Raw genomic sequence first — 21,197 nt, forward strand, 5'->3', positions numbered from 1 at the left:
TGGCTTCTTGTAATGGCAGTAAAAATGGTACTAATAATAATTGGCCTTAATTGTGGTATGTAACCCTGATGATTAAAACAGCCATTTTATAGCATTACAAGGGTGTATCAAATGATTGGATTGGAGTAGGGGAGACCTCAGTAGACTCGTATAGTCTCTGGGTGGCCTGGGACAAATCATTCTCCAACAGGCCCAGTTCCACATCTGTAAAAAATAAAAAATGGTAATAATAATTGACTATGTATCCACGATTGTTGTTTGGTGTGTGTGTGCGTGTGTGTGCAGAAATGATCAATATCAATTACTTTTTGAAAAAGAAGCTGTATATTGCTTTCACTCATTCTCATACTTTTCTGAAAGTGTATTGAAGAAACAACACTTTGAGACGCAGGAGTCTAGGAATTCCTGTGATGACTTAAAAAGTCTAAATAACAATTCCCTCCTGTCGAGTTATGCTTCCATGGATGCTCCTCTTGGCTAAGAGAAATTCATTGCTTCATGATGTGATTTCCATGGAAGTTCTCATCTCTTATAGCATGGAAGGGCTTGCTGATTCAAATGTTAATGTGGACCCTTGGGCAAAGGGAGATCGTTCATGGCATGGTCCTTTATCTCTCTTGAGCAGCTTTATAGGTCCAGTGACTTACTTTATATGTTAGGCTTTTGATTTATTAACTTCATCCCCCACCCCCCAAACTGAGATAATGTTAAGTGCATTTAAAGGAGTGTAAGGAATTGCTTTCTATTACATGTGCTAAGACCTGTCCAAAAACAAAGAAATTTAAAGCAGCATGTAACATGCCAAAGTTTATGAACTTGAATTCCAGTCTATTTTTAAAGGTTTGGGGCAAGTGTGGTTTTTAACTTCACAACTAGTGTGTTTGATGGAGTTTTTAGCCTTCAAGCACTTGAATTGCAAACCCAGGGGATGTGAACCCAAACTGAAAAAACAGTTTGTATGAACCTCTGTGTGCTGGGACCTGCCAACTTTTGCACAGACTTTTTAGCAATGAGAGCATTGGCAGCTGCAGGGAAAATATGAAACCTTGAGTGGTGACTGTAAAAATACTGGCCTCCTGAGCAGGGCCAAGCCAGGCGGCACCAAAGCAGGCTTAAGCATAACCTGAGAAGTCAGGGGTGAAACTCAGAGGAATCTGGTAGTTTTGGTGGATTTGGGACAGAACTAACACACTTTCGACAAGTATATTGAGAGCTCCTTTTCAGGGGCAGGCATCTGGTGCCCTCCTGATAATTTGGACTACAACTCCCATAAGCCTCAGTCAGCATGGCCCATGCTCAGGAAGTATGAGTGTTGTAGTCCAAAACTCTGGAGGGCAACAAGTTGCCTATCCCTGGGGTAGATCATGGGTAGAGCTTGGAAGAATCTGAATTTTATTGTCTTTTGAGACCCCAAGACTGCAATCGAATATACCCATACCTGGGAGTAAAATCCATTGAATACAGGGGGACTTACTTCTGAGTACAAATGCATAAGATTGCATTGTAACAATAGAATCAGAGAATCATAGAATAGTAGGGTTGGAAGGGGCCTATAAGACCATCGAGTCCAACCCCCCGCTCAATGCAGAAATCTAAGTCAAAGCATCCCTGACAGATGGTTGTCCAGCTTCATTTTGAATGCCTCCAGTGTGGGAGAGCCCACCACCTCCCTAGGTAATTGGTTCCATTGTCATATTGCTCTAACAGTCAGGAAGTTTTTCCTGATGTTCAGCTGGAGTACTTATCTGACAGAACATATTTTTATTGATTGGACCATAAAATGACTGCTGAGGAACTCTAGGGGGGTAGATGGTTGAGCAGGCTACCACCTCTTGGCCAATAAATATGGACCAAGAGTTTGCTTAGAACAGTCACAGACTTTCAGCCATGGACCTCCTCTGGAAGCTGCCTCATGCACTTAAATTAATTGTTTTTGTTGTAGTCTCCCAGTTCATTTTTAATGAGATTTATGAGACACAGTTAACGTGTCTCTAATTAAAACCTTAATAGTTTCAAAGGTGGCCTCTTTCAAGGCTAAGCCTGTTGAAGTGAATTTATGGATTGCTTTTTATAGCAAGATGGATTCCAAGGACTTGTGGGGGAATTAAACTGTACAAGTGGGAACTTCCAACAACGAAATCATGGTGGGTGGAGGGGAGGGGAGAATTCTGTTAAAAGCTACTTCTAGGCCTAGAGTTTAGGGAGACAGTTTTCTTAGGGACCTAGGGGTTGCCACAATTACTGTCTGTCTACTCCAGAAATTCCCCAGTCTGGGTGGTGATGCGTTGTAGACCAAGTGAGCTTGGCTTTGGCTAGAAGGAAGTGCAGTAAGTAATTTGGGGTAGGAAATGTGTGGCACTAGTCATCATTTTGGGCCTACAGGCAAAACAAATGTGTTGAGAGATAGCTGTTTGATGACTGCCGAAGAGTTTAATCATGGTGAACTAGGGGTATTGTTCTGCAAAGCAAGGGACATATCCAGTAAACTATAATATGGTCGCTGTCGTTGATATTCCTTTCTCTTGCAGGTACTGAAATGGGTAGAAGAAGCAGTGCAAGCTTCCAAAGTTCATCTCTTGTCTACAGACCACCTGACTTCAGCAGTAATTGCTTGGCAAATCCCCTTTGATCCCAGCTTGAAAGAGGTTACAGTGTCACTGAGTGGTCTTTCTCCAGCAATTGAAGTCCATGATCCTTTAGGTGAGTTGTTAATGCACAACTTTCTGCAAGGATGGGTGGTGATGGGTTAATATTCTCAGCACCTCAACAAATTGAAATTCCCAGGATTCTTCAGGAGAAGCCACGACAGTGTAAGTGATATAAAAGCAATGCAAGCTTGTAGAATAGCCAAGGCTGGACCAAAACATTTTGCTGCCTGAGATGATGGATAAGATGGCGCCCATTCCCATTTCATGTACAAAAGATGACCAGACTAACAGTTGTACACTGGCGATGGGACAGCATCCTCCACCAGCAGTTAGCTTAGGGGCAGGTTGTGTGGCACACACAACTCTCCCTCTAAACATCTTGCTGGAGCTCCCTGCCTCCCAGCATTTGGGATCTTGCTTAAGGTGGCCACCTCACTCTGCCTAATGGTAGTGCCGGCCTTGAGAGCAGATATGCCAATAATGCCATAAAAGTATTTGGGCTTACAGAGCCACTTGATAGCCCTTTGTAGAACGGGCCTTATCACTGGGTGCCTGTAGATGGATTTCTAGGAAATGTTTCATGGGGGCAAAGCAACAGATTACCGGTGCTCTTCCTTGGTAAATGTGCTTCTGTTATGGCATGGAGAAAAAGGAGAATGAAAACGATAGCTTGGAAAACTAAGAAAGGCCAGGCAAAAATTAAGGGATACTAGAAGCAAGGGGGTTCAAGAGTAGAGATGAAGCTTGAGTGCATAAGGACTAGCAACTCTTCAGATGCAGGGGTTTGCTAACTCTAGCATGGACTGCAACAAGGCAGCAATAGCAGCACTCTCCATTTATTATGTTCCCCAGCCACTCTCTCCAAGAAGCTGAAGTATTTAATAAGGAGAGGATTCTGCCAGAGCCTCTGTTCACACTGCGGGGTAGGGTTTTGAAGAGTCCTTTGCCTCGTAATCTGTACCCACAAGGGTGAATTGATGAAGAGCCTTAATGCTGTTGGGGTCTCTCAGGCCTTGCCTACTTCAGAATATGGCCTCTGGTAAAAATTGCCATCCAGGGAGCTCTGGCATTTGCTGCTGCAAACATCCATGTATTGGTAGCAAGCACGCTTGCCACTTAATATGTGATTGGATATTCTTTCATTATGAAAATACTGAGGTAATTTTGAAATGCTGTTTTCACACACAGAAGCACAGGCCCTCCTTTTTCTCCTGATCCCACTAGATGTACTTCAGAGTCAGTCCAAGCAAAGAGAAAGAGAGAACCTGAAGCCAATATCCTTGTTCAGAATAAGCAAGGCACATCTGGCAGAGCTTCGGCTTGATGGTGGCAGGCAAATACCATCTGGAATTGGTCTCCAGAGACACCCTCTGAGGAGAATTCTCCTTACCATTAAAAATAGAAAAGAGAAACAAAATTAACTCAGAGGGAAGACTTGCTGCACTGACTCAGAGACATCATTACGGGCAGCAGAACATTTTATAGAGACTTTTTAAAGAGGTATTTTAAAAACCCAGAAGACAAAGCCGTATATATAGCCCTCCACACAGAGTCTTCATTTAAATCCAAGTATCTTATCTAAGAGGTCTGTTCTAAAATTATTGTCCATATCTAAGATGATTATCCCAAGATAAACCCTGGGTAGCACAGATGGAGTGTATGTCTCTCTTAGCATCTTAATACTAGTTTACTACTGGAACTCATCTGGGAGTGCCTATAATACAGTAGATCAGTACTCTCAAAACAGCATGCTGGGACACTCAAGAGAACTGCCAACACGCTGTGATAAATAAATTAGCTAAAGCGCTCTGCGAGCCCAAAGGACTAATCCACAGAAGAGGTTTGCCCACTGTGTCTCTGCACAATTCATTGCTCTGGCTTTGTCTCCTTTCACTCAGTCTGAATTGTAATTCAGAAGAGAATGTCCTTCAGCTAGCAGAAGTTTGTGAAACAGTTTTGTATGGTTTGTATTTTTCCAGTGCTAATTCCCCAGAACTCAGCTGGTATTTCAGGGCGCTCGCTGTTATAAATAACTGCCTGTGTGTATGGTTTACTCACGGGACTAATGTAACATCAAAGGAGGGGTCTTTTTCGGGAGCATAGCCACTTTTCTGTGAACTAGAAATTACCTTGCAACCTGCAGCAGGTTTTAAGATCATTATATGGAAATATATTTGGCACATAATTAACAGAAGAAACTCAGGGCCAAGACTAGACTTGAGTTTATGTATGTATGTATGTATTTTTTCATTTCATTTCATTTCATTTCTATCCCACCTTTTTTCCTCCTTAAAGAACCCAAGGTGGCATATGTAATCCTCCTCTTCTCCATTTTATCCTCACAATAAATTTGGCCATTGTTTCCACAGGAGGTTGTAGTAGTAGACTAAAGTCAAAACTCCCCATTGCCCAAGGTGGTCATGATTAAATCTATGGTTGTTGTGGAATAGCTCTGATCTCTTTAGACCAGCCTTCCCCAACCTGGCGCCCTCTGTGGTCCAACCTGGAGCTGTAGTCCAACCTATCTGGAGGGCACCAGGTTGGGGAAGTTGGCTTTAGACAGGTACAAAGTTTCTTCCAGATGAGATTGTGCTTATATGTGGCCTTACGCCTGTTGCATTGCCCTTTTTGCATTGATATTCTCATGTTTAACATGCCTTATATTGTTGGAGCTATTTGAGGCTTCCAGTGTTGTAAAATCATATGCATAGCCTCTAAATCAGCTCTAAAAATCCATGTCATGTTTTGAGAGGGTCCCTACTGTAGGAATTTGGGCCTAGTGCAAGATGGCTAAATGTGAAATATATATATGAGCTGACAGAATCAGGTTGATGCGCCATTCCGCTTTTTGCCAGAAAGTTGCAAAACTGTGAAAGAGCCAAATAGGCGCATCAGGTTGGCTTGTTGTTTGTTGAATCTCTGCACCTATAACTGTTCTTGCACTGTTGACCCTACGGTGATAGATCATGCTTCAGATTTTCAAGGTGTGTGTGGTTGTCAGGGGGGAGCAAGCACAAAAGGTTTGAGCATCACTGAGGTAACTGGTAAAAATGAAACAATTATTTCTTCTTTGGCTGTGCTCTAGGTAAGCTTTTAAAGAAAGGATCTGGCTTGAATGAGTTACTGAATATTGAAAACTCTGCAAAGGTAGTGAACATAAAAGATCCGGAGCCTGGAATGTGGACAATTAAGGTAATGTTACTGTAGTAATGATGCAGTCAATTTTCTACATGTATGATACAATTTTATATAAAAGGTACATATCAGGCTTCATACGGTAACGTTGATGATGCATAATCCTTCTTACCATTTTGCAGGGATGGGCAGAGGGTAGATCTCCAGATGTTTGAGACTTCAAATCCCACAAGGCCCCGCCAGCATGGCCAATGTTCAGGAATGCTGGGAAGTGACGTCCAAAACATCTGGAGATCTATTTTCTGCCCACCTTGATTTAGGGTGAAGTCTTCTTGTAAGTCTCTTTCTGATGATTAGGGGCATTATGATAAGAGTTGGCCCTTTATACTGAATGGATGTTTAAACTCAATCATTTTAGTTTCCTGTCTTGGGGAAAGCTGTGGCCCTCTTGATAAGCCACTCCAGAATGTAGACTTGGGTTTTCCTCCTGGTTTTCAAGTCCTTACAGGCTTGGAACAAAGGAGGGTATGGGGAGACATGGTAGAGGTTTACAAAATTATGCCTGGAGAATGTGGATAGGGAGACATTTTTCTCCCTCTCTCAAAATACTAGAACCTAGGGTCATCCCATGAAGTGGATTGGTGGGAGATTCAGGCCAGATAAAAGGAAGAACTCACACAGCACATAGTTAAACTATGGAACTTGCTACCACAGGATGTAGTGATGGCCACCAACTTGGATGGCTTTAAGAGGGGGTGAACAATTTCCTGGAGAAAAAGGCTATCAGTGGCTACTAGTCCCGATGGCTATGTGCTACCTCCAGTACCAGAAGCGATGAGCCTATGTACACCAGTTGCTGGGGAACATGGGTGGGAGGGTGCTGTTTTGTTCATGTACTGCTTGTGGGTTCCTGGTCTACTGGTTGGCCACTGTGTGAACAGAATGCTGGACTAGATGAACCCTGGGTCTAATCAAGCATGGCTCTTCTTATGTTCTTATAGCCAACATGGCCTGGCTCTGAAAAACAGTAGCCACCCCACCATTGGCTGCTTTCTTTCTGGAAAATGATTAAACCACAGACGGTCAAAGCTTTTGCAACATTTATGGGCCAGAGAAGAACAGGAGATTAACCTTAGGCAAATGAAGCCCTAGGACAGGAATTTTGGTTCCATGCCTTTTTGGCTTATTTGGAAAAAAAAAAATGTAAGTGTGGTCTGTCACCACCCCAGTGAAGCAGAAGCCATGTCTGTGATGTGCATATTAAGCAAATCGTTGTGTACTTTGCAAATGAGATATCCTCTGCTATGTGCTTCTGAACAGTGTGGATTCCTCTCTAGATGATATTTGTGGCTAGTGCTGAGGTTCCAAAAGCATGGTATGAGCATGACAAAATGATTCCACACTCCACTGCAGCTCTGTGCTGTTAAGCACACCCAGCTTCCACAGCCAACCCTCACAAGCTATAATTACTTAAAGGCTCTTGTAGCTGAGCTGTGTCTCCTAACCTCCCCCCCTCCACATACATCACTCCCACTGTAGAAAGCACTCCTTTAAAAATCACAGCCAGCTGCACAATATAATAAAGTGTGGATCTGGAGGATCGCAAATGTGCCTGCGTGTCAGAGGCTCACAAGGCAGGACAAAGTTGAGCTTCCCTAAAGTAAATGAAAACACAACTAAGATGGGCAGTAAAGCTGACGGTACTTGCTCTCCTCACCCATCTAGAGGGCAGGTAGACTGGGGGCATCTCTATCCAAGCCTAAAATCCTGTATTTAAAACAGGGCTTTCTGCTTCTGTTTTAAATGCAGGATCACGACTCTCTTTTTCACCCCCTTCCTTTCCCCCCTCCCCTTTCCCCTCCTCCTCCCCGTATCTGAGTCTTCCATTATCTTTCATCACGCTCTTCTTCTTGCCACTTTTCCTCTTTTCAGGGAGGGAACTCAAGCGGAACACAACGGGGTAATTTGGTAGCTCATTATCTGCGGTCTATTTAAAAACAGAACAAAGGGCATTTAGTGCAGGAGATGCCTTGGAGGTTAACAGCATCATGAGCCCACAAACTTCCGTGAAGGAGCAATCTCAGTTGCAGGATAAAAGTTCCATGTGAAGAAAGCCTTGGTAGCAGACGACTTGGTGGTATGCTCTGTCCTCCCATCTCTGTCTTCCCACCTTTAACTGTGGCTACAGGATATGTCAGCACCAACATTAACCACAGTTAAGTTGAACCTGGTTTCTCTGTTGAAGCTGATTAAGGATCCTGGGTAGACAGAGGTGGGGTGGGGGTGGGGAATGGTTAGCTTTAACTACAATTTAAGTTGGTTCAGATGTATCTCTTAACCACAGTTAAGGTCACTGAATGCTAGTGAGATAGTATGATAGATAGTAACTAGCTGTCCCTCACTGAGAGGCAGGAGGAAAGGGGTCTACATTCTTAGCAGAGAGGGTTACAATGTAGTGGTGGAGGCAGTGGGTAGCACTGTCCAAGACAGAAGAGGGAATTAACTCCAGTGAAGAGAAGGAGTATGTGATCCCACAACCCGCTGACAATCTGTTAACCATGGTTAGGAAAATCCCAGTGTTACCCCTGCACCAGCTCTACAAGAAGGAGGAGAGCAGGATAAATTAGGCATGTAATGTACATAACCAAAAAGCCGGGGTGGTGTAGAGCCTTAAGGTTTAATCAATGAAAGGTTTTGTTGGTGGGAGTCACTCTTAATAGGCATGAGGAAGTTTTAAATGATGCAATTGTTTATTGATTTATTTAAAGCTATATTCTGCCCATAAGGCAGCCAATATATCATACCACAAATGCTATTTAAAAATCCTATAAAATGTAAAGCTAAATGCATGCTTGTGATTGTGTGTTTGCCTGTTTTGGTTCTGGTGTGTTGTTGCAATGGAGAATGGAAAAAGAATATATGAAAAATGGCCTTCCTTTCTAACAAGGGATGTTAAAATTTGTTTATTGACTATTAAGCTATCTTCCCTTCCCTTCAGTATTTCAAAGGCACTTTTATTTATTTTTCATGACATGATTTAAATTTAATTTATCAATTGTTTAAAAGGAAGATGATTAACTTAACATTCTTTAATTAGTTAACAGTCTTACGCAAAGAACCCCTAGGAAGATAAGGCTTGGTCTGCTAACCCAAGCCTCCATTACACAACATTAAAAAGTAGTGGATGTGAGCGAGAGAGGAGGGGAATAGAAAAATTCCCCAGCTCAGTCATGTTTTCATGTCCTGACCCAATCAAGACATGATTAATATTGATCAGAAGGAGAGCTCAGACATGAACCTACCTGTATACTATGTTCATCATCTAAGGCCCTCGTCCAGGTGCCTCCTCCAAGGGAGGCTCGGAAGGTGGCAACAAGGGAGAGGGCCTTCTCGGTGGTGGCCCCCCAATTATGGAATGATCTCCCCAATGAGGCCCATCTGGTGCCAATGTTGTCATCTTTTCGGTTAACACCTTCCTCCTCTCTCAGGCATTTGGCAGCGTATGAAGTTTTAATCAGATCCTGGATTTTTCTTATTGCTGATTGTTTAAAATTGTTCAGGTAGATGCATCTCTCTCTATGTGTGCTGTCAGTTTATATGGTTGTATGTAAATATTTTTTATACGATGTGTAATGCATTTTTTAAGGTTTTAAATCTTGGTAAACCACCCAGAGAGCTTCAGCTATTGGGCAGTACAGAAATGTCATAAATGAAATGAAATGAAGGAGCCCTCTTTAGTTTCAGAAAAATCTGCTCATTAGAGTGGGACTCAAGGATGCTGGAGGCCTGTTAGGGCACCACAGGTGTCACAGACTGCCATCTCCTCAGCTCTTTTAGGCCCTGTCTTGACATCTGGGATCTTCTTACCCTTGCTGCCATTTTTGGCTGTCCCCCAGGTATGGCCTTGGGAGATGGGTTCTTCATTAGACCCTTCAAACACCATCGGGCTTTGAAAGGCTTCTCTAGCAGCATTCATAACCAGAGGCGGGCACTTGTCATGATGTTCTTTATCTGAGTGGGCAGGACACTTTCACCTCTCCTTTGATGCAATCCCTGTGGTGGGGGTGGGGAGGTATTTGAGAAGGGGGTGGGGGACTTCTTGCCACTACCATACATTTTTGCAAAAACAGTTCCCTCCAGTTCAGCTCGTGTATGAACACTAGAAGCCTAGACTGCTGTCCTTGCATGCTTCACAAAGCAGTAACTTCTACATGCTGTAGTCCAGCCACTGATCTCAGAATCCCTGTGCTGAAGAACCTGCATATTTCAGGTCTGGCTTTGGGTATGGCCGCCCATTTTTGGTAACCAGTTTCTACATTTTCCTCATTGGCATGACAGTCTTTTCTCCTCAGTTTCACTGAGCTGTAAAGCACTTCAATCCGAATGATGTGCAAGTAGCCAGCTGGTCTGGAGAACTATGCCAAAGCAAGAGTTTTAATTTACCCAGTGCCTCACTCATGTCCTTGTGGGTTTCCTGTGGGCAGCTGGTTGGCCACTGTGAGAACAGAATGCTGGTTTGGATGGACCTTGGTCTGATCCAGCACAGCTCTTCTTTTGTTCTTATGTCAATCTAGCGTTTAGCCTTTTGATACTTTCCATGGGATTTTCTTGGCAAGAATACTGGAGTGGGTTGCCATTTCCTTCTCCAGTGGACCACATTTTGTCAGAACTCTCCGCCATGACCTGTCCGTCTTGGGTGGCCCTGCACAGCATAGTTCATGGCTTCACTGAGATACACAAGCCCCTTCGCCATGACAAGGCAGTGATCCATGAAGGGGATCTACCAAGATCTGCTGGGAAAGATCATTGAAGGCAAAGGAGAAGGGGACGGCAGAGGATGAGATGGTTAGATAGCATCACCGATGCAATGAACATGAACTTGAGCACACTCTGGGAGAGAGTAGAGGACAGGAAGGCCTGGTGTGCTATGGTCCATGGGGTCATGAAGAGTCAGACACGACTTAATGACTGAACAACAACAACAATCTAGCTTGGTCAAGATCAAAGGTATAAAAGATTATAAAGAACTTTTGTATTAAAGACTGTAGGGGCCGCGGTGGCTTAGTGGTTAAGACGCTGAACTACAGACCGGAAGGTCAGCAGGACAGCAGTTCGAGACCCGAGTGCTGCGTGACGGAGTGAGCTCCTGTCTTCAGCCCCAGCTCCTGCCAACCTAGCAGTTCGAAAGCAAGAAATTGCAAGTAGATAAATAGGTACCGCTTCAGCGGGAAAGGCAACAGCGTTCCGTGCACCTCGGTGTTCAGTCATGCCGGCCACATGACCACGGAAGCGTCTTCGGACAGCGCTGGCTCTTTGGCTTAGAAATGGAGATGAGCACCACACCCTAGAGTTGGACATGACTGGTTGGGGACACCTTTACCTTTACCTTAGTCAGGATGGGCAAACAAGCGGTGTTAGTGTTTGCCCAGATTCTGAGCCTCAACTTGATGCTTGTCTCTCCTTTGATTTCCATGAGTGCTTGTGATCGCTGCTTGATTTCCGCAAATGGGAAAATTATGCAAACATTTGAGTATTTTTCAAAGCTGTGCAACTTTTCCTTATAAAGTATGAAATTGCACATTTTGAGAATTGTGCATCTTTGAACTGCTTTTTCTCTGAAAGTTGCGCAATTTTTGAATGCGAGTGCATATTCAAGAAGTTGTGAACATTTTTGGAAAAAGTTCTCCTGCTTGTGCTCACTTTCAGGGTTGTGAACTAGGCATGCTCGACTGTTTTGCAAGTGCAGGCGACATTGTTGTACATCCCTAGATCGTAGTTTCTCCAGGAATTGATTGAACAAGGAAAGGATTGAATGAATTTGTGATAATGGTGGTGTGCTTCTAGTCTGCACTGAAATAAAACCTTAGTGTCTATGACTAGAAAGAGTCACATTTTGCAATAAGGATAAATTATGCAACTCATTCCCTTATGTGCAGTGGGATCATGCCACCATAGCATATGGTGTTAAATTATGGAATTCCCTTCCACAAGATGTAGTTATAGCCACCAGTTTAGATGACTTTAAAAGGAGGTTAGACAAATTCCTGGAGGAGAAGGCTATCAATGGCTACTAGTCCCTGATGGCTCTATGCTACCCCCAGTATCAGAGGCAGTACGCCTATGTGCACCAGTTGCTGAGGACCATGGGTGGGAGGCTGCTGTTGCACTTGTGTCCTGCTTGTGGGTTTTCAGTCAACAGCTGGTTGGCCACTGTGTGAACTGAATGCTGGACTAGATGGAGCCTTGTTCTGATCCAGAATGGCTCTTCTTATGTTCTCATTTACTAAAGGTATTGCATCTAATTACTCCCCGGTTTCAACCTTGTTACAGAGAACATTGAAATCGCAGACCTGGAGAGAGAAAATAAGCCTGCCATCCTGTTGGAAAAAAGATGCAATTGCATATGAAAGTCTCCAAAGGGCAAATATAATGCATCAAAAAGGTTTTGCTTTTTTCTTCTGCTGGAGGATGGCGCAGAACCCTTCCAGCTAGTTAGGTTTAAATGGAGCATTTGTTTAAGGAGAGAAAGAAAGTGTGTGTGGGGGTGGGGTGAGGGGGGTGGAGAGAGAACTGAATAAAAAATCAACAGGAAGTATTTGCAGTTACTGGCTACAGTCCCACACATAGTAACGTGGCTCTTTCCCACTGATTTCAGTGACAGCTATGCAGTTGTAACTGTGTGCAGAATTGCAACTGTTATGAATAAAAGAGTTCTCTGTTGGATGTTATTTATTCAGAAAGTGATTGATGGTGGTAGTGGTTGCTATTCACACACAGTCTTCAAACCAATTCGAGTTGATTAGGTGAAGAAGGGTAACAATAAAGACAGAATCAACCCAGTTTAATGAGTTACATTCTTTGAAGTCTCCTTGTAACATAACGCCATTTGTAGCTATAGTAACATATAAACAAAATGTACATACTTTTCTAAAACTAAACACCACCATAAGCCAGACTTCAGTTTTGCATATAACAAAAATGCATGAAATCCAGTGTATCTGAGACCTTTAATTTAATTTTCTAAAAAGAATCAAATCCCTATGAATTTAATTACTTAAACGTAATTGCTTACATTTAAAATATTTTCAATTTCATTATGAGGAGGTGGGTTGCTTGTTTGTAATAATGTTTACAAGTGCTTTTAGGCAATTTTAAGTACTTTGGATAGACATCTGAATGGATTTAGCTTTAAGCCAAGCATATTTCTCTCTGTCTGTTGCAATCAGGTTAAAGCTAAACCAAAATTAGCCTGACGTAAACTTAAAAAATTTAGTTCACATGGGATCTAAATAGCTCAAATATGTATCCAGTGTTCAAAATTGGTTCCATTCGGACATCACGGCAAACTTTGGTTAAACATAGGGACAGGCAAACTTACCATGGTCTGGGTTGCGCGCTGCTCGCCAGCCCTCCACTATCCACCCACCCCTGCTTGATGTGTGCGGTAAGTCGCCAGGCAGTCCACGAGCACCCAGCATGTGGCATGCAGATGCAGCTACCAAACCTTTGCCGAGCTGGCATTTTGCTTAAAAATGGTGGCTCAGCCTTTTCCATAAAGGCTGATTTTATGCAAATGGTGGCCGTAGAGAGGCCATTTATGCAAGATTGCAGGCGTAAATGGCCTACGCCTGTCTTCTTTCTTTCTTTGTTTCTTTCTTTTTTAAAAATTTCTTGGCCACCTTTCAGAGCAGAAGCCAGGCAGGCTCACAGCAATAATGTATAAAAACAGATAAAATATTAAAAGCGCTAAAAACATAAACACAATAAAATAGCGATAAAAACAACAATAAAAGCCAACAATAAAACCAACAATAACAGCAACAACAGCAATCATATTAAGAGAAGGCCACAGTAAAATAATACATTTTCAAGGCCTTCTTAAAAGCGGATGGCGGAGAAATCTGCCACGGATTCCAATGAGGCTGGATTCTTTAGAATCTGGCCCCCTGGAGTCCACGGTGGAACGGACCGCTCCCCCCCCCCCCACGAAGGGCGGTCGGGACGAACCCTACCTGGCGGTGGCTGTTCCAAGTCCGTCGTCTTCATTCCACAGCCCTCTGCTGCCAGGCTGTGGAACAAAATGGCGTCCAGCATAGCAGATGCCATTTGCGTCCAAGCCCTTGGCTGTGAGAGGCTATGTGAATATTTATGTAGCCTATCACGGCAAAGAGCAGGGACGCAAATGGCATAGCGGAATATTTATGTAGCCTATCACGGCCAAGGGCAGGGACGTAAATGGTGTCCGCTACTCCGGATGCCATTTCCGTGGCAGTGGCCGGAAGTCCTACTGCAGACAGGCCCGGTCGGCAGCTCCGCGGACTCGCCGCGGAGTGGAGCTGGCTGGGGAGGATTCCGGGGGGAGGGATGGATCACCTCCCCGCCCCGCGGACCCCTTCAGCAGACAGGTAAGTAGGTTTCATACACCCCTACTCACATCTGGTCACCCACCTAACTGCTCTCACGGATGGGTGGATGAGCCTCTCTTGCATATTTGCATAAAATTGGCCTTTATGAAAAAGGCTAAGCTGCCATTTTGTGGCTCAGTGAGGGATCGAGAATGCACCGAATTTGGCATGCACCGAGTTGGGCAAGTGCGGGGATCCATGGACTGTCATCGCGGGGGGGGGGGGATCCGACAATTTTTTGCTGGGCTTTGAGCCCCAGCTGGATGTCCACAATGTCCCTAGTTAAACATACTGAACTGTGGTTTGGTGTTACATTGACAAAACTATAGTTAGGGCTGCTTTTCTTTCTCCAAAGGTTGCTGTACATGGAGGCAGAAGTGAACTTATGAAAGTGTGATGAAAAATTGAAAACAAAAGCAGACAGTCAGATATTAAACCCAAGTTTGCCTGTTGTGTGTTTGGAAGCTCAAGCTGTGGTTTGGGTTCTAAATCATGGTTTGCCAGGACGTTGAAACTGAGCCATTGTTTTATAAGCTATGGAAGTAAAGATAATATGTTGGAAGGCAGTTCATGGAAGGGGACTTTATATCTCCTCCTCCCCTATGCACCCCCTGAGTCTTTCCAGAGTTCAGAGCACCTTCTTGAATGTGCAGGGTGTGCCATGAGGGGCTACACTGGGAAGGGAGAATCGCCCCAAATTAGGCACTGCTACCTTGCACAAGCAGAGCTGCGCTTGTGCAAGCAAGGTGCTTCTGCCCAATTGTGGTCAATTCCACCCCGCTCCAGCAGCTCTACATGCCCCATTCCACACATCCAGGAGGGTCAGGGAACCTGACCCTCTTGAGAGGCTTTTTGCAGGGGGCTGGGGGCTGTAGTGTACACAGTGAAATACCCTTTCCCCAAATTTCCTTGCGCTTGCAGTTCTCAAGATCAAATTCAGTATGAGCACCACTTTGATAAAATTCAGGAAACCTAATGGTACCCAAGGGACCGCAGTGGCTTAGTGGTTAAGACGCTGAACTGCAGACTGGAAGGTCGGCAGGTCAGCAGTTCGAGACCCGAGTGCTGCGTGACGGAGTGAGCTCCCGTCTTCAGTCCCAGCTCCTGCCAACCTAGCAGTTCGAAAGCAAGAAATTGCAAGTAGATAAATAGGTACCGCCTCGGCGGGAAAGGTAACAGTGTTCCGTGCACCTCGGTGTTCAGTCATGCCGGCCACATGACCACGGAAGCGTCTTCAGACAGCGCTGGCTCTTCGGCTTAGAAACGGGGATGAGCACCGCACCCTAGAGTCGGACACGACTGGTTGGGGACACCTTTACCTTTTTTTAATGGTACTCACATCTACCATATACCACACATATATCATATATTCGTATGTAACCATCATACGCACTATAATTTTCCTGGGCCAGGGCAAGGTTTCACCCTCAAATTCCCACCTGTAGCTGAACAGTGCATGTACTGTACATGCCAGCAATGTGTTGTTCATAAAGAGTAATCCACAGAACATAGGCAGCCAGTCTATGTGGCACAGGCGGCACTTGTTGTGGGAGTTTGTGGTGGGTAGTTACAGAATAGCCCATGGTCCTGGCATGGCACAGTGTCACACCTGCTAAACTCCCTCAATGTGGTTGGTTGAGAGCTGCTCATCCCCAAGTGAATCTGCTATCTGAGGTGTTTCAAGGTTCGTTACCATAGGCTTAGGCCTGCAGCAGAATGAGGTGTTAAAAACCTGAGGTGGCTGAGTTGACCGTACCACTTCAGATGATGAGCATGTACAGTGCTGGCTCCAGGTTTTTGAGGGCCCTTGGGCGAGGCACTCTCAGTGGGCCCCCTCCCTCAGTGAGTCTACCTTCTCACCCCATTGTCACCAGCTGCTCTTCCTCCTCCTTCTCTTTCTCATCATTGTTACCACTTGCTTGCTTGACAGGCAGAGAGCCAGGGAGGAGGTAGGCCATGGCATCTACTGCTCTTCCTTTTCGCCACCACCATTTTCTGGGCTAGAGCGAGAGACAGGTGATGAAGCAGGTTGCAAGGGTGAAGAGCCAGTGTGGTGTAGTGGCAAGAGTGTTGGACTGGGAGCCGGGAGATCTGGGTTCTAGTCCCCACTTGGCCATGGAAGCTCACTGGGTGACTTTGGGCCAGTCACAGACTCTCAGCCCAACCCACCTCGCAGGGTTGCTGTTGTGAGGCTAAAATGGAGAGGAGGAGGATTATGTATGCCACCTTGAGTTCCTTAAGGAAGAAAAAAGGTGGGATATAAATGTAATAAAATAAATAAATAAATAAATAAATAGGCGGAACAAGGCCAGGGGGCTCTTGTCAGTGGGTTTCTGATGGTGTGTGGGCCCTTGGCAGGTGCCCAGCCATGCCTACTCTTGACGCTGGCCCTGGGCACATGTGTGTCACATTTTTAAAACGATCCACCACATAACAAGTCCCTTGTAAGCAGCAGTCCAAAGATTTTGTCTGGCCTTGGTAAACTAGAAATGTGTGGCTACCAGGACTGTGCCACTCCCACAGGTGGCAGGATCTTGTCTCTGACCTTCCATCTCTGAACTGCAGTGCAAGAAGACCAGGAGCCATTCCCCTTTCCCCCTCTAAGGGGATGGGGAATTCTTCATAATGCAAAAATATGTCCCTTTCCAGCTTATGGGAGGTGGGAGGTGGGGTTTGGAGACTTGCAATGGTTCTGTGCCTGGCTGGTGCTCAGCCCAACTCTGAGCTGGAGACAGGCTGACATGCCTCCGCCTCTGCCCACCAGCTCAGAGTGGATGGTGGATATTTGTCCTGCCTCTGCACTTTCTGGGCATTCTGAGCACCCAGCTGCTGTGGAGACAAGCCAACCTGAGTCTGAGCACATGGCGGCAAGGGCAGTGCCAAAGGGAATCCTAGGCTGCCTCTCAACGTTGGGTCTGGGCCATGGGCAGAGACTGTTCCCTTTCCTCTGCAGTTGCAGGCTTGGTCAGAAACCCGGGGTTTGTCATGGACACTAAAGGCTGGACCCCTGTCTCCAAGTCAAGAAAACTAGCACCCCAGGGAGAAAAGATCAAGAATAGGCTACTTGTAGATGTGCTAGTTTTCCACTTGCAAGGAGATTCCCCCCCCCCCGAAAGCAAGGTATAAAAAACACGATCTCCCATCTTAAGCAGCAGGGTCCATTTTACCACCTCAAGGCTCTACTCATTTCCACCTCATTCTGCTCCCTACGTTTGTAACATTAGCAATATTGGCCAGGATCCAAACAACTACTTCAGGTAGTTGGACATGTCTAGTGAGCGTGTACATGTTTGTGATTTGGACGGCAGACCATGCTTCCCCCCAGCACCGACACACACACAGACACAGTGCCATACTGCAAACTGCTTCTGAGGTTCCCCTCCCCGGGATTCTAAATTCCAACTTCAAAGCCCCGTTGGGTGTGCGGAAATCATTGTGTAGTTGTTGGGATCCTGATAAGTATATACAGCATTATTTCTCCATTTTGATGGCTTGTAATAAAATTGTACAACCACTGATGACGGAAAAGGAAAGTTCCTTTAAATGTTTAATCCTATTATGAATTTCCTATACAGATGTTGCATAAAACTATAAAAGGGATCTGTTGTCACTGCGTTTGCCTAAGTAACACTTAACAGCCAATTATCACTTGATAACAGGAGTCTTTTTGGCACTCTGCGAACCCCCCCCCCCAGTTTTCTTTACTCCATTGATCTTGACAGCAGCAGGCCTATGCCAGAAAACCGTGGGGGTGGTGATTTTACTGAGGTGAAAGGCTAAGCTGTATAAATAAATAGTGGCCTTTTCAATACAGACACACAGTGATTCGTCAGGGTGCCTAGAGGGAGTGGATTGTCTAAGTCATGACTTTATGGAAAACAATTGTTTCTTTTAGGCTGCAATTCTATATACACTTGCCTGGGAGTAAACCCCATTGAAATGAGTGGGACACACTTCTGAGTAGACACATATAAGATTGTGCTGTTAATATATTGCTGAGCATTGTTTTTGGATGATAAAACAACTTGTGTTCTTTTTAAATTGATGTGATTTACTCTAAGAGCCATCAGTTGTTCCTCCCTGTATGAGGACTAAAAAGGGATTTATGACTTCAAAACTAATCGTAGCATCTCTTATGTTATCTGTCTCTCCTTATTCCTTCACTTGCATTTAGTGGATATGTGTTGAGTATTCTTCTACTTCACTGTGTGCATGTTTGTTTAAACTATTCAGCACAAACTCTCAATAGTGCTTCAGGGTACATATCTGGATTTCTTCTATATTGTCCTAATGTTTACAGTAATAAAGATGGGCATAATATTTGGGGTTCTGTGAGTCTGGGATGAGTGAGCAAAATTGTGCATTTTACGAAAACTACCCTGAGCTGCTTTTTGGGCTGAAACTGTCAGCTATCTTGCTGAAGCATAGTAAGCCTTCATGCTTTTACTGTATAGTATTTTGTCTATTTTTAGTTTGTATTTTAACTTGTTTTGTATTTATTCTGTAAATGCCACCTGGATATATGGGGGGAAAGAGAGAGAGAGAGAGAGAGAGATTTAACAGTATTTATACACAAGATATAGTTATTTATAAATAAGGAATTTATTTACTGTAAATAATAAATAAATCATGTTATGGAAATCCATGCACATAAGAAGGCATCTGCATTTATATTGCTTGATGGACAGGGAACTCTGGACATAAATCTGATGTACATTCAAATGGGTGTGGTTCTGTCTATCAGCACTGAATAGCTTTCAGATGGGTGCATGTTCAAATGCATGTGCCTATGCATTTTTGGTGCAATTAGTCACATACCTTTTAAAATCACAGCTAGAGGAGAGGGTAAATGTAGCTCACTGAGGGCTTCGCTTCTTGACTAGGTGAATGCTTTCTTATATTTTGCCCCTATCCATGAAAGATCTCTAAAAAGCAGGGTGCCTTTCAATGGGGATTAAAATCATCTCCACCACCTTCTTGGTGGTGAAGAGAGCCTTCTCTGTGGTGGCCCCCCAGTTATGTAAAACGAGGCCCGCCTGGATCCATCATTGTTACATTTTCAGTGCCAGGTTAAAACTGCCCTCTTCTCTCAGGCATTTGGCAGCCTACAGTGAGTTTTTAATCTGGTCCTGGACTGTCTTTGGTAGATGGTTTAAAAATGTTTTTTTAGGTATATGTTGTATGCCTGTGTGCAGTCTGTTTATACATTTTATGTAAATGGGTTTGTACTTTGTATAATGTATTTTAATAGTTTTTAATTTTTGTGAACCACCCAGAGAGCTCTGGCTATGGGCTGGTATAGAAATATAATACATTAAATGAAAATGAAATGAAAAATCACCCTTCCTTTTGGCTGAGCCCTAAGTAACTTAGCATCTCTTGCTGACAGAGGGAGAGAAGTGCTTGCATAAAGCAAAGTTGTGTGGATGTAGAATTCACACTGGGAAATATCATTCTGTCAGAGTATCAATATTTTCATTTTGAGACTGTTTTAATCTCTCAATCCCATTTCATTAAGAATGTCATACTTTCATCATCTTGTAAGAGTGCACCAAATGATATTCAATCAGGGCCAGATGTCTCTATCGTGATTAAACGATTGGGAACTGGGCAAGTCTCTTTGCATTGGCTATGTTTTTGAAGAACTGGATCTCAAAATCCTACTAGCCAACACAGTAATTCCTTTATAAAATGCCTGCCTTATTTGAGTTTCCTGGTAAATCTTTGGTCTTAATATGTTTAATGTGTGTTGCTTAAAGCCTGATCTTCATCTTGTTTACATGAAAATGAGCTCCGTTATTTCAGTGAGACTTGCTTATTTACTGGGATTGCAGTCTTAATGTCTAGTGGGGTCAATAAGCTTTAATGGACTACAAAACGTCACATTCTGATTACTAAAATTTATTCTCCTGCAATACTTTTCAGACATCAAGTAGTGGGCGACACTCTGTTCGTATCACTGGTCTCAGTACTATTGACTTCAGAGCTGGTTTTTCTAGAAAGCCGACACTAGACTTCAAAATGACTTCCAGCAGACCAGTGCAAGGTTAGTAGCTACCCTAGTTCACATTTTAATAATTGTTACCTTTAGGCAGGTGTCTCTAGTTTAAGTGGTTATTGAATGACACCACTGCCTTCAACTAGGGGTGCATGAATCAGTCTATATCTGGTCTGTGTCAGTTTCACATGTATTCAGACAGAAGTCTGTTCTGTCCAATTTCTGCATCATTCTGTGATATATTATTTTAAACACACGAAAGTTCACATTTCATACACAACATTGCCTAGCATATGCACTTTTATACATGGCTTTCCCTAACATGCGCATTTTTGAATGCAGTTTTTGAGCTGAGAACTGCATCACAGAATTTAGAGAAGTGCAGAATCCAAAGAATAACTGGGTTATGATCTGCGTATTAGTCCAACAAATATGAATTAGGTCAGTTTGCTTAAAAATTTGAACTAAATGAAATTCCCTAGCATCCCTACTCCCAACACCTGTGGAAAGCACAAAACACATAATTAGATGCTAGTTTCTGCTGATAAATGTTTGATCCTAGTATTTTCAAAGAATTCGGAGCTGGTGTAGAGCTTCAGCAAACTGTAAGAAACTTGAACAAAACATTTGCTGCGGTCTTGGATTATTTTTAGAGTCTTGGATGTTTTTCCTGCCCAAATTTCTGAGAGTATCTTTTGTTTGTGACATTGTATCACAAATGACGTGCAGTGCGATCCTATACATGCCTACTCAGAACCAAGAGTTCCATTGGACTTACTCACTGGAAAGTGTGGTTGCATTGCAACCTTTGTGTTTAATGGATCTTACTCTTTGGATGGAAGATGGCAGAAAACTGATGCATTTTGATGTGCCTCCATGTCAGTAGATTTGTGCATCGAACATTTCAAATGTGTTTATTCCTATATTGGCTCAAAGGTGTCCTACTTTATAAAGATTACAAAATAATATTGGACCTTGGAGTTGAAAAACAAATTGAAAGTTAGGTTAATT

General features: G+C 43.7%; 1 protein-coding gene across 1 annotated transcript in view; it reads left to right on the forward strand.

Annotated features, from left to right (window-relative positions):
- The window catches only part of HMCN1 (hemicentin 1), a 349,376-nt gene that overhangs the window by 95,543 nt on the left and 232,636 nt on the right, over positions 1 to 21,197 (forward strand). Inside the window, exons 5-7 of the mRNA XM_084848192.1 lie at positions 2,529 to 2,700; positions 5,734 to 5,840; positions 20,114 to 20,234. Coding sequence (XP_084704318.1) covers positions 2,529 to 2,700; positions 5,734 to 5,840; positions 20,114 to 20,234 — 400 coding nt within the window. The remainder of the gene's footprint in view (positions 1 to 2,528; positions 2,701 to 5,733; positions 5,841 to 20,113; positions 20,235 to 21,197) is intronic.

This window comes from Heloderma suspectum, chromosome 4, assembly GCF_057233095.1.
Source record: "Heloderma suspectum isolate Gila_16-S chromosome 4, 16-S_ref, whole genome shotgun sequence".
Classification (NCBI taxonomy): domain Eukaryota; kingdom Metazoa; phylum Chordata; class Lepidosauria; order Squamata; family Helodermatidae; genus Heloderma; species Heloderma suspectum.